The sequence below is a fragment of the Carettochelys insculpta genome, chromosome 30, assembly GCF_033958435.1.
Source record: "Carettochelys insculpta isolate YL-2023 chromosome 30, ASM3395843v1, whole genome shotgun sequence".
Taxonomy (NCBI): Eukaryota; Metazoa; Chordata; order Testudines; family Carettochelyidae; genus Carettochelys; species Carettochelys insculpta.
Genome location: NC_134166.1, coordinates 7112942 through 7125834, shown reverse-complemented (window position 1 = coordinate 7125834; position 12893 = coordinate 7112942). Strand labels below are relative to the sequence as shown.

General features: G+C 51.5%; 1 protein-coding gene across 4 annotated transcripts in view; it reads right to left on the bottom strand.

Moving 5' to 3' along the window:
- The window catches only part of ADAMTSL4 (ADAMTS like 4), a 57694-nt gene extending 45108 nt beyond the window's left edge, over positions 1-12586 (bottom strand). The window contains exons 1-2 of one of the 4 annotated variants that reach the window (XM_074980510.1): positions 12140-12563; positions 9936-10012 (exon numbers count right to left, since the gene is read on the bottom strand). Coding sequence is in view for 1 of the 4 variants with exons in the window: in XM_074980512.1 (XP_074836613.1) it covers positions 12140-12168 (29 nt within the window). In the remaining 3 variants the exon portion in view is untranslated. Of the gene's footprint in view, positions 1-9935; positions 10013-12139 lie in introns of all 4 variants that reach the window. The other 3 variants (XM_074980514.1, XM_074980512.1, XM_074980509.1) reach the window with 3 other exon arrangements.
- Between the last annotated feature and the right edge of the window lie 307 nt (positions 12587-12893).

Below are 12893 nucleotides of genomic sequence, written 5' to 3'. Positions count from 1 at the left end.
TGTGAAACCTGGACAACATACAAGTGTCATTTGAAGGCACTTGACCAATATCATCAACGTTGCCTCCGCAGAATCCTAAATATCTCTAGGGAGGACAGGCGCACGAACACTGGAGTCCTGGAAGAGTTGAACACGACCAGCATTGAAGCCGTTATCATCCATCAACAACTTCGCTGGACTGCTCACGCGGTCTGGACATCTGATCAGCGCCTCCCGAAACGGATTCTGTTTTCCGAGTTGGAGAAGGATAGAGGAGCGTTGGGGCCCAGCGGAAGCGACAGAAGGATGCACTCAAGACACGCATGAAAAAGTGCAGCGTCAGTGTCAACATTTGGGAGGACTTTGCCTGAGACCATGCCCAGCAGACAGCAGTGACCGTGGGGGGCGGCACAGTCAGAGGTCCTGCCGCCGTGCAGACGAGGAGAGGTGGAGAAGAAAAGAGCAGCAAAAAATGTCCTGTGCCCCTCCAATAGCTACCAACACCTGCTCCCTCTATAAGATTTGTGGCTCCAGACTCAGGCTAATCAGCCATTAACAGACTCGCACAGAGGAGGGTGACATGAGGACATCCTACTCGTTACTGAGTGACCACCAAGAGAGTGCACATGATGCCCGTTCATAGATGGGACAAACTGAGGCACTGAGTCATCATAACTCAGCAGGCCAGTGGCCAAGGGAGACACCGAATTCACCAGGCAACACTACCTCCATGTCCCCTGCTGCAGCGGTGCTAGCGGGCCTCCGTGAGAATTACGCTGTGTTAACATTAAGGTAGCCATGCTAGATGTGAGATTTTGGCTCTGTCCCCTCTTGGCCAACCAGCCCCGATCCACGTGCTGGTATTTTTGTACAGTTAGGAGGTCTCCAGCTCCTCGTTCTGCAGCACTAGATCAGATTGCTGAGCAGGATCCAAGTACGCCGTGCCTGCTGCATTCCCTGTTAGCATCCCAAATCAGCCATGCCGAAGGGGGTGATCAGAAATAGCACCATCGTCCTGGGACGTGGGCGGGTTCTACAAGCTACTGCCAGGCAGCAGGACAACTGCTCAGCCTAGACACATCTCTGCCTGTAACAGAGCTAACGCCTGCTCTCCGGAGCGCTGCCGAGCAGGACAGGGTACACGGGCTCTGCCCTGAGGGACCCCCAGAGCTCAGCACTACCTGCCTCCAGAGCCCTCTCCGGAGTGCAGGGAAAGAATGAACACGATCATGACTTCAAACCCAGAGATCCGGTTCCAAAGGGATTAGAGCTAATCCCCCACCCATCCACTTCCTAAACCACTGGAGGGAGGGAACAAGCCCCAGGGGCCCTGAACCCAACTGCAGAGGTCTGCCCACTAAGCCACACTCCCTCCCTGTACAGCTGAGTGATGGTTGCGCTAAGGCTGGCAGGACTAACTCTCTGGCATTGCCAATTATTCACCGCTCACCCACGTTCCCATTGAGATTTTCCATCCATGCGTGGAATAAATGTGGTTACCTGCACCAGGGCATGTGGGGATGTGCACCATCAGTAGAAACACCTGCTGCCGGCTGTGGGCGCTCTGCTAATCAGCTGGGCGGCACCTGAGTCGCTCCTGGGTGGCCGCTCAAGCGCTCAGCTTACCGGGAACCCCGTCACTCACCCGCCAGCTCTCTGACCAGCCTAGCCTCTGCAAGGAACTCTCAAGCCCAGCAGGACCCACTACAGCACTGGGAGGCCCGAGGTCTGGGTCTGTCACCTCACCTGAGCGGGCTGTTGCGAGAAGGAGGAATTTATTTGCAGAAAGCATCTCGGCCGCCCATGTCCTTCCTTCTCAGCCTTCCTCACCTTACAAACAGCCTGGGATCAGGGCGTAGCCTGGTGAGTGATATTCCTCACTGCAGCATGCAGTCCTGGCTTGTAAAGAACAGGAGTGTCTTGGGCCAGGTGTCACTGAACAGCCTGACAACATACCAAAAATCACCAGTCCAGTGCGCCGGGGGCCAGAGTTCCCTCTCATTTTTTCCATCCAGGGGCAAAATAAATGTTCTGTACACCCAGGTGTGTGCGGATGTGCACCACCCAGAGAAACACCTGCTGCCAGCTGTGGGCGCTCTGCTAATCAGCTGAGTGGCACCTGAGTCACTCCTGGGAGCCGCCAAACTCTCACCTGACAGGGAACGCTGCTGGGGGATGATGACTGAAGGGGCCCCCGAGCTCCCCTCTCCGGGCAGTTCTTGCCGAGTTAGGACTGAGCCATGCTGATGCATCCAGCAGCGGTCACCACCACTCAGATGCACCAAGCCTAATCTCCAAGACAGCTGGGCCTGGACAAAGCCCTCCACGCCCAGAACCAGGGAACATTGAAAGACTCCACAGATGGGACATGGGCTGTGTGCAGCCCCCGATCTCTGATAGAACCAAACCCCAGGGCCAGCGCACCAGGGGACGGCAATGCTGAAGGTACGGTTATGCAGGGGGTCCGACTGGATGGTCTAACGGCTCCTTCAGGTCTCAAAGCCCATGAACCTATGAGCCTGGCAGTTCTGCTAAGAACCCAGGGTTCAGAGGCGATTACACAAAGGACAGAAAGAAGCCAGGAGACGTCACACAGCAGGTTTTAGTCTGGGAGGAAAGAGATTAGGATTAAAGATCATCTCTTTGGAACCCGATCTCCAGGCTTGAAGATATGTTCATGTCTGTTCCTCCCCTGCATAGGGCCTGGCCAAGCAAAAGGTAAGAGAGGTTGGCAGGGCAGTCCCGGCCAGCCAGAAAAGTTAAAAGTTGCTGGAAATCAGATCAGTGATGTTTCACCCGACGTGCTGTCAGATACCGTCCTCATCTGTAGGGCTGCTGATCTGGACCCTGATTTAAGGGCAAGACAGAGATAAGTATCATGTTTGCCTCACCTCTGATGGCCATTTCTTAGATCCCAGGGCTTAGCCCTTATGGCACTTTTAGGATGTAAATGAATGAACCGCCCCAAAGGCCTCTGTGTGCAAACAGAGCATGATCCTCCTGCATGCACTGAAGGGGAAACTGAGGCACGGTGCCATGACCCACCCAGGGAGTCCTTGCAGGAGCTGGGATGAGAGTGTCGCTCTTTTCAGACTGCACAGTGATTCTTTCCTGATCTGAACTGTGCTTTTTGGCTGCTGCAACAGACTCCCATAGCTGTGCCTGTCGGCTAGTCAAAGCTGGAATGCTACAAGCGAAACTTTCGCCAGAACTTGTTAAAAGCGTGGCCATAGACTGACCAGGAATGACACTGGGAGCGTCTGTATTTGCTCTGTCGCTCACCACAAAAATAAACAGGAGCCAAAAACACAGGCCTCCGTAATCTCTGTGTAGGACTGCACTTTCAACCCTGATGCTACTAGAGTACTTAATATTTTGTTCACTTTTGACTGTAAAACCCTACTGGTCAATTTCACTTCCTGTTTTTAATCAGTTTCGCTTGCTGGTTCTCTTATGTCAGGGCAAGTCTACTGTGTTTAGGTCTCTGGCCCCATGGAAAAATGAAGGATTGTTTCATCCCTGAACGCACTACTGGAAGAGGACCAGATGCCACGGTGACGGGCGTGGCATAGGAACTGGACCCAGGATATAACACAACTTTTGAGCTCATGATATTTCCTGTTCCAGACCCTTTGAAAATACCACCTTAGCCCTAATTTGGCGAGCTACACGGCCAGATGCTTCCTCTTTCAACTGGAAAGCTGGAAAAATTGGATCGCAACCTAAACATGCATTTCACACGTCCCAAAAATTTGAGATGTGGGATTTTGCATTTGGTTTGTTATAGTCAGAGCCAACCGTGAAATCCAGATTCCAAAACACACCGAGGGTTGGAAGGGTTTCTCTGGGTGGGACCCAGATCTGAGTTATATGCTGAATCCAACCCCTCCTCCACCCGTTGTTAAAGAAACAGCCCTGCTCAGTTTTGTTCAGCGGCAAGAGCGGAAACTTCTTGATAACATCATATGAGCCCCCACAGCCCCTTGCAGTAGGGAGGAAAGGAAGGGGGAGAGGGGGAAAATATGTTGGTGGAATTAAGTGTCCGGGGGAAGAAGAAAGCTATGGGAGATGTTCTCACACAGAAAAGAGGAGGTGATCTGCAGATAAACTTGGATGATGTGAGCTAACTGTCTAGCAAGCTGCTCTAACAACACAAAATACAATGAATAAAACAAATGCTGGATGCCAAGGCAGTTGATGCCTAGTGGAAAAAAACTTCCAGGAACATGCTGCATGGAAAAGATCCTGCCTTCACTGCTTTTATTGCTCTCTCTTATCCAGGGACTCGAGGATTTTTGCATGAGAACTCAGGAGCTTGGCAAAAGGGCTCCTAAACTCCCCACCTGAAGTTATAACACCACAACCATGTCCAGGGCAGCCAACTGTAAGACTGCCAAGTGCACGTGCCCTAAAATCAGCCATCAGGTCCCTAAAAGTCATGAGACTGACTTCAAAATCACGAGATTTAAAAATAATAATACATTTGAGCTCTTTTTTTTTTTTTGCTTTCTGGATTTGGAGCCTTGAGGGCATGCTCAGGACACATTGAGCTTTTTATCAGCCACCACAGGGGCCTGAAACCTACATTTTCTTCTAAATGGAAGCTCAGATTCTTGTTCTGTTGCAGGACTCCAGGAGCTGGGGCTTTACGGAAAAAAAACCCACACGCGCATTGCAATACAATTTCAAAAGGCAGCAGCACCTGCCACAGTGACGCCAGAAACATGAAGTCGGGAGGGAGAATGGAGCCCCAGAGAGCAGGAAAAACCCTGTTTCTAGACAAATAGAACTTGTGGGTAATAAAGAAAAGGGGGAAAGGAAAACCCCACATAATAACCAGCCAGTTCAAAACAGGACTGTTTGATTGGAGACATTTCCCACCCAGCATCACGACCCTCCTGCCCCTTTCTCACTGGACAAGCTGTTTCACTTTCCCTAGTAAGTAACAGCTGGATGAGCTCAGCAGTTTGGTCCTTGGGGACTAACAGCAAGTCTTTGAAAAGCGACTTTTCTCTTCTGGGGGATTTTCAGACCCAAGCAGCATCTGACGCTAAGGCAGCAGGGCCCGAGATAGCAACACCCAAGACAGCAACAACCTTAGCAGGTCCAGGGAGGAGGCAATTCACCACCTGGAGTAACATAGTGTCAGCCTGACATCTCAAACACTCTCAGACTTCATGGAGTTAAAGGAATCCAGTTCTGCAGCGAGAGACTTATAGCCCATCCTCCATTCCCCACAGCAACTCCTGGAAGTATCTTCCCCACCTGGAAAGAATGGATCACAGAAGTTCAAACCACATTTCCAGAGGGGGCCTTGGGTTTTTAGGGCTGAGCACCCCTGACACCAGCGGGAACTGGGCCCCTCCAGCACCCTGTCAGCATGCTCAAGCCAGCCCCTCCCCAAATCGCAGCTTACTTTGGCCATGATTCAGCAAAGCACCCAAGGACCATTTGGCTTAGCCGAATGGGGATGGACTTGAGGACAAGTGTAAGGACGTTTAGGTTGCACATGAGGAAAATCTTCCTGTCAGGGCAGTGAATCACTGGAATAAATTGCCTGGGGAGGGTGTGGAATCTCCATCACTGGAGATATTTAAGAGAAAGTTAGACAAATGGCTGTCAGGGATGGTCTAGATGGGGCTTGGTCCTGCTGTGAGGGCAGGGGCTTGGACTCAAATCACCTCTCGAGGTCCCTTCCAGGATGCTCTGATTCTATCTCAGGCTCTAAGGTCCAGGTCATCAAAGGGATTTAGGCTCCTGAGGAGCACCGATTTCCATTCCCTTGATTGAGCTGGGCATGACTCACCTGCCTACATGCACATGAAGGTCAGATCTAGGAATCAGCCCCACGCCCTCCAGATTGCCACACTGCCTCCCTGGAGACCCAGGGCCATTCCAATTCCTTATGCTCACGTATGTTCCTTGATCTTCTGACGTACTCTTTTGGTTGGAGATGCACTGGGAAAGGAGGCAAGTTTCTGGGAAATAAAGCACGGACCCGGAGCAAGAGGAAAGGAAGAGCCAACATCAAGCAAACGCAGCTTCTCTGAGCCAAGCTGCTCCTCTGAGTTCAGCCCCATTAAAACCCCCTGCCCTCCGCCCTCCTTTGGTTTGACATCTGCTTTACAAGGCTGCTCACATTCCAGCATGCTCAGACTACATCTTCCTAAAACCCCAGTGTGTCAGATGAGCTCACCGCAGGGGGTTGCCAAGATCTTTGCAGAATCTGCGCAGGGGAGCTGCTGGACATTGAGCGTTTGGGAGATTCAAGCACTGGTTAAGGGTCCCTGTCCCTTCACCTTCATAATCTCACTATCTGCATAAAAGCTGAGATCACCAGCCCAGATCCTGTAATCAGATCTGGGTGCAGGACTCCAACTGCAGAAATCCCACTGCAGCATTGACAGCCTTGGAAAGAAAGGACTGATTCAGATGCTGGCCAATGACATGCCAAAATGCAACACTCCTGTCCCCAAAACACTTCTGCTAGAGGTACAATGCACGTAGTAACGGATCAGCTTCCATTCGTGGGGACAAGAGCCATTCAGGCAGAACCATCTGTAGCAGAAACATCACTAACAGAACTGAGCGGGATGTGGGGACTTTTAATCTCCCAGGAAAAATTTCTGCAAAGGTGAACAAAAAATGTACCAAATTTTCCAGGTTGGCCTCAGAAAAGCTACAATTTGCAGAAGTCTTTCCACTCTTAGCAACCACAAACTGGAAATTTTTCATTGCACAGGCCACTATGTTTGGTTTTAGCTAAAATTTCACCTAACCCACAAGAATTTTTCAGATGAGGGTTGCCGAGAACAGAAACAGCTTTTTTGAAAGAATTCCATTTTTTTTCCACACAAGCCTCCAAAGTGTCATGCATGAGGGTCGACCCCTCCAGAAATTTCCCTCAAAAAAAAAACAAAAAACCAACCCCTTTGGAAACTGTTTAACCAGCTACTGTCACTGAGGCTAAGACCCCAATGCTGTAAACACTGAAGCACGTGCTTAACTTTACTCGTGGGAATAACCCCCTGGAAATCAGCAGGATTTCTCTTGGTTTTGAAGTCAACCAGCTCTATCGAAGGGTTTGCAGAATCGGGGTCTAAAAGGACATCCATACCAGAAAAAAAGCAAAACACCACCACATTGATGAATCTCAGAGCTTGCGTGGACTCACCCCCCACCCCAACTCCTTTCTGGATTTCAGAGCTCCAGATCCAGCCTGAGCAAGAACCCCTATTTTTAACCCTGTGAACACCTGCCAACAGTGCCAGGCTCTCACACTTGTTGCCACAGAGTTTTTCCTGTAGAGTAGATGCACCCTCGGGCACGCATTACAGAAGCACACTTCGTGCGAGATCCCTTTTCAAGACAGCGTTTGAATATTCTGAAGCCCAGCCCACACACAGCTTTTGTCCTGGTGGAAAAGTGCCTTCAGCTAAGCTACTCTAACACTTGACTGCGCTACAATTTTCTGGCTCAGGAGTGTGAAAAAACATAACCCTCCCTCCTGAGCACAGCAAGTTACAATGTAAAGCCCCACTGTAAACAGGGCTACTCCCTGCACTGTTAGTGGTGGTTTATGGGTCTTCCATCTCTTCTAGCCAAGGTTCCACCTAATTTTTTCCATCTGTGAGCAGAATAAATTTTATTCTGTGCACCAAGTCATGTGGGATGTGCACCACCAATAGAAACACAGGCTGCCGGCTGTGGATGGCTGTGGGCGCTCTGCTAACCAGCTGGGCGGCATTTGGATCTCTCATAGGCAGCCAGCCAGGTGCTCAGCTTACAGGGAACACTGCTTCCAACCCACCTGGTTCTTCCCTCTCTGCTTTCCTTGATCCCCACTGTTGGAGGTATGAAAAGGTAAGGGTGACATTTAGGCTACCAGGGCATTTGTCCCAATCAAATGAATAAATAGGGCAGGGAAATGCTATTTGCTCTGCATCTAATAGTGTCTTGGGCACCGTCTCTCGTGTCGCTACAGCTCCCAGCATAACAGGGATCTCAATGGATGGGCCTCTAGAATACACAGAATAATCCAGGGGCATGTTACATCAATGAGAACATTGCTTTCTAAATTCAGTGTCTGGGTTTATAAAGCCTAGCCCCAGAACCATTATAGCCACCTCAGAGGGATTTTACACTACAGAAAAATTGTATCACACACACATGCTGCCCTGTCACTGGAGTGGATTGTAATCTGAACATTGTAAAGCACCAAAATAGCTTTGGCTTTCCCTACTCTTCCTCTCTAAACAGTTTGTTCCATTCCCGGCCGGAATTAGCAAATTCCACTGCACATTATTCTGGGGCCTGCTACTCACCTTAGACTATGGGAGGGCAGGCTGGATAGCAGGTTACCTCTCCTACTCCATGCTGGTCCTGAAACTGACTTGAGTAGAGCAGGATATGAGAACTGGGTGTGGGGGGGCGGGCTTTAGGGTGAGATGGGGAGGGGTTAACGCTGGCATTGCCACTCAAATGAACATATTCCCAAGTTCAACACTTTACAACTACATCTTAATAGACATAGCAAATACCTTACCCATTACAAGGACAATTTCCTCACCTTTGATATTCATAGTCAAATCACTTAATAGACACTTGTAGCCAGTAATTTTCTTCCCCATCCTTCGCCCCCCTCCTTCTGTCCTCTGTAGCTGATTTGTCAGATTCATTTAATCTTTTTCTTTCTATCTTTCTGTTAAATTCTCATTGTGCCAGTATACTTTCATCAAAATTTTCCAGATCTGAACAAGTGGGTCTGTCCCACGAAAACTCATCACCTAATAAATTATTTTGTTATTCTTTAAAGTGCTCCATGACTGCGTTTTTGCTTACAGGAGGTGTATACTATACCCCCATATCTTATTAAATACATTGCCCTTCCATCTGAGGAGCTCAAAACATTTCACAGCCAGCCGGGCTCTGCATTCCTCACACAGGCAGAGTTCCCAGGAGAGCCTGTGAGACCCTAGTCAGTTACACTTCACAACTCTCTGATAAGAGCAAGGACTACTCCCCCCTTGGGGAAACAGAAGCACCACCGCAGAGCCTCCAGATCTCATGATTTAATTGAGTCTTAAGCTATTTGGTGCTTTTTTTTCTGCCCCAGCTGCTGGAGTCATGTGAATACATCAGACTCTCAGCTTGCCATTTGTCTGGTGGATTTTTAAGTACATTTCTAGCCCTCCTGATTGTGAGCAAAGCTTGAAGTCAGGAACATTGACATCCCAGGATCAAAAAATCTCAGCCTTACAAAAAGTCCCTCAGATTTCTTCTTTTCTCTAGAAACCTCATCATTTCTAAACCAATCTCGTGGATGCTTTCTTTTTCTTTTTGCCTGCCATGCGTGCAGCACAGGGATGCCTCACAATTGTCGAACACTTGTCATTGGCCATACTCAAGAGCAGGGAAAGGACTTGAACAAAGTCACACAATGGAGGAACTGGGACATGAACTCAGGAAGTCCCTGATCAGAACAGTAAACAAGCCATCTGGCTTCCAAAGCTAGCTCCAGAATGCAGGTACCCTATGTCATGTTCTCGCCACTGCTACAGGGCTCATGCATCAGGGAGAGAGAAAGTGCACAAACTCATCTATAGCAAAGTCATTTTTTCCCCCACCAATTCCCCTCTGCACGAGAGCTTCCCCGAGCCGGAATTGCAATCAGCACATTGCAATGCAGTGAAACAATCTGGCATTTTATTCCACTCGTGGCTTTATGAAGGGAATTCTGCTGGGAGTTGACAGCAGGTGGGTGCTGCTCATAGGTAATGCACGTGGGGAGGCACATCAGGTCACATGCCCCCTGAGATTTCAACTCCTGAAGTCAGATGCCCTCACTCCTTCCCTGCTTTCCCCAGAGTCATGAGTCGCCTCTGGTTCTGCTTTATCACACGGCCTGCCACTTCCCACAGGATTACAAACTGCTAAAGTTTCCCCCTGGGGCTTACGCTGCGCCATAGGAGTAACAGCACGGTCCAGCAGGCGGACTCCCGAACGACTGACGTTCCAATCTCTCCAGCAGCAGCTGCAAAGAGCGACACAACAAGAGGTGGTTTCGGGGAGAGGTGGGAAAAAGTACCGAAAAAGCGACTTGGGTAAAAGTGCAGCTGTTTTCACTTCTGGGTACTCGCGTACACTCTCGATGTGACGTGTGCGTGTGTGAGCATATGCACGCGTGTGTACGTGTTCTCAAGTAGTTTTCCAGAGGGACACCAGTCACTGGTACTTAAGTACTGTCTCCCTCAAAGCAGCTGCACTTTACTCAAGTAGCTTATGGGGTACTTTTCCCACCTCTGGTTTCGGGGGCTTTTTTGGGAACAGAGCCATGGGCCGGCTGAGATGCGTCAGCACCAAAGGGGGCTGAGATTGAAGCAACGTGTCCCATTAAAAAATAAAGAAACAATCGCGGAGAAATGACTCACATTTCCCTGTCCCCCCGCACGCCGAGGACCACCCAGGCTGGCAAAGAGGGTGAAAGGGGCAGAGCTCCTGGGTTTTACCTCAGGAGCAGATCAGGGGGAGGTAGGGCCAGCCATGCTTGGCCACAGATTAGAGTTAAAAAAAAAAAAGCAAACCGACAGCTAGGTTTCTTTATGCAGCGCAAGGTCCTTTTAAATTTCTCTCATCACAATCCTTTGCCCTTTTAGTGACAACAGCAGAGCTGCCAGCCACTTCGACTGCTCAGATTCCTCATGGGCATATCTTGCGAAAGGGAACAGCCAGCTCAATAAATATCTGGCCCCAGAGCATGGATCCCTGCAGGGTCCAAAGATGGCTCAGGGCCCAATCTCCACCTGTACCTCTCTGGGACCTGTCCGTCCTTGTTTGTAAACATTCTCCTGCCTGCCCCCTTCCTGAGCCCTTTGAAAGGAAAGAATCTGAAGTATTTTGGATGCCAAAGTGAAACAGTAGAATCGAGCGTTTTGCTGTTTCCCCTGCACAGAGGGGCCCCAGATCAATGGGGCAATCCGGCCACTGACTCAGATGGGGGCTTTGGATCAGGCTCTGAGCCTTCTAGGGTGAGACCCACCACAGGGGAAGGAGAAAAACCTCTTGGGTGGGGGAGAATTTCTCACTCACACACCCCTTAGGAGAACGTTTGGAACTATTTCCCGGGGCAGGCTGGGGAAAGCTCGGTGGCTGTGAGGAAGAAAAGTAAAAATACACTCGATGGGGCTTTTTTTGCATCTGGCACTTGTAAAAGCTTTGCCCCTGGCTCTCCTTGGCATGTTCCAGCCGCTGCTTTCAACACAACCCAGCGTAAATAAACACACTGTGGTAACTATGTCACACCCACCGCGGGCCGAAAAAAGGGGAACTTTAAAAAGCTGATTGACTTTTTTTTAAAAAGCTTCTGGTGTCTAAATTATTAATCATGCCCCACCCCATGGCTCTCTCCACACTCCAGCCAGTGGTTGTTTCAAGGGAACATCAGGTGTAGGTAACATATTCCCAGCAGGTGAAAGATTCACTGCCAGCTAAAGCTGGTAGAATGTGACCCATTTCTACCTCACAAACCCTCCCCCCCCATGTGGCACTTGCAGGCTTAATCACACACGCTCCTCTGGTACGTTGACACACACATGTATACACACCTGGCACTTTTCCCACACACCTTGGCACTTTTACAAACACATATGTACAAACTGATGCTTTTACACACACCTCTGGCACTTTTACACACACACATACACACGCTGATGTTTTACACACACCCTCTGGCACTTTTATACACATATACACACATCCTCAACACATCTACATGCTCCCTGGCACATTTATACGCACACACACCCCTGCCACTTTTACACACACATATACACACACTCTTGGCACATTTACACACACTCCTGGAACTTTCACACGTAAACACAACCCCGGCTCTTTACCACACACAAACACACACCCTGGCACGTTTACACTTACATACATCCCACCCTGGCACTTTTGCACACATATACACCCAGCCTTAGCACTTTTACACGCACACCCCCCCCACCCAGCAGGTGTCACGAGCGCACTCAGGCAACAGGGTTTCAACTCCGGGGAAACTGACCCACTTCCACCGAGTAACAGGAGACCAGGGGCCGGCTTGTGGCTTTCCCAAGACAATCGCCTTATCCGCAGAGAATAATCAAGCCGTGTCATTTACCTTCTGGCTGCCGCGTTCCGGAGACACATCCAGGGGCTGGGGGGGAGGGCGGCCGCCCGGCCTCTTAACCCTCCGGCTCCGGGCTGTCGTGGCGCGAGTGACACGCGGCGGGAGCAACGGGAGGCGCGGGGGGCGAGAGCGGGCGAGCGGCGGGGCTCTATGGCGGGCGTGCGGAGGGGCAGAGGGACCAGGCGGCGGGGCGGGCGGGGACTCCACGCGCCGCCGGGGCCGGCTCGGCTCCCCGGGGGCAGCTGCCCGCCGCGTGGCAGGGGGACCCCACAGCGGTGCGGGGCCCGGGGACTCGCCGCCCCGCAGTGCCCGGCTGCGCGCTGCGGCCGCTCAGGTTCCGCCGGGCCCCGCGGCAGCCCCCGGGCGCGGATCGCTGCAGCCCGGCCTCCGCCTCCCGCTAACACATGCGGCCCCGGCCGCTCCTCCTCCCGGGCCCGGGAACCCCCGGCTCCGCCCGCCCCCGGCCCGCCCCCCTGGGCCCGCGAGCTCACCTCCTCCCCGCCGCCCGCCCGACGCGGCCAGCGCCTGGGACCGAAGGGAGGGGAGAGCCGAGCCGGGCCGGGCCGGGCCGGGCCAAACGCCGCCACCCCCATCTGCTGCCGCCCGGGAGCCCCCTCCAGCTGCCCGCTGTGATCCACCCCAGGGGCTGCGCAGTCCCAGGCAATTGACCTATAACCTCCCCCCGCCCCAGCTGGGGTGGATTATTCTGCCGCCGGGGGAAACTGAGGCACGGGGCAGGGGCCGG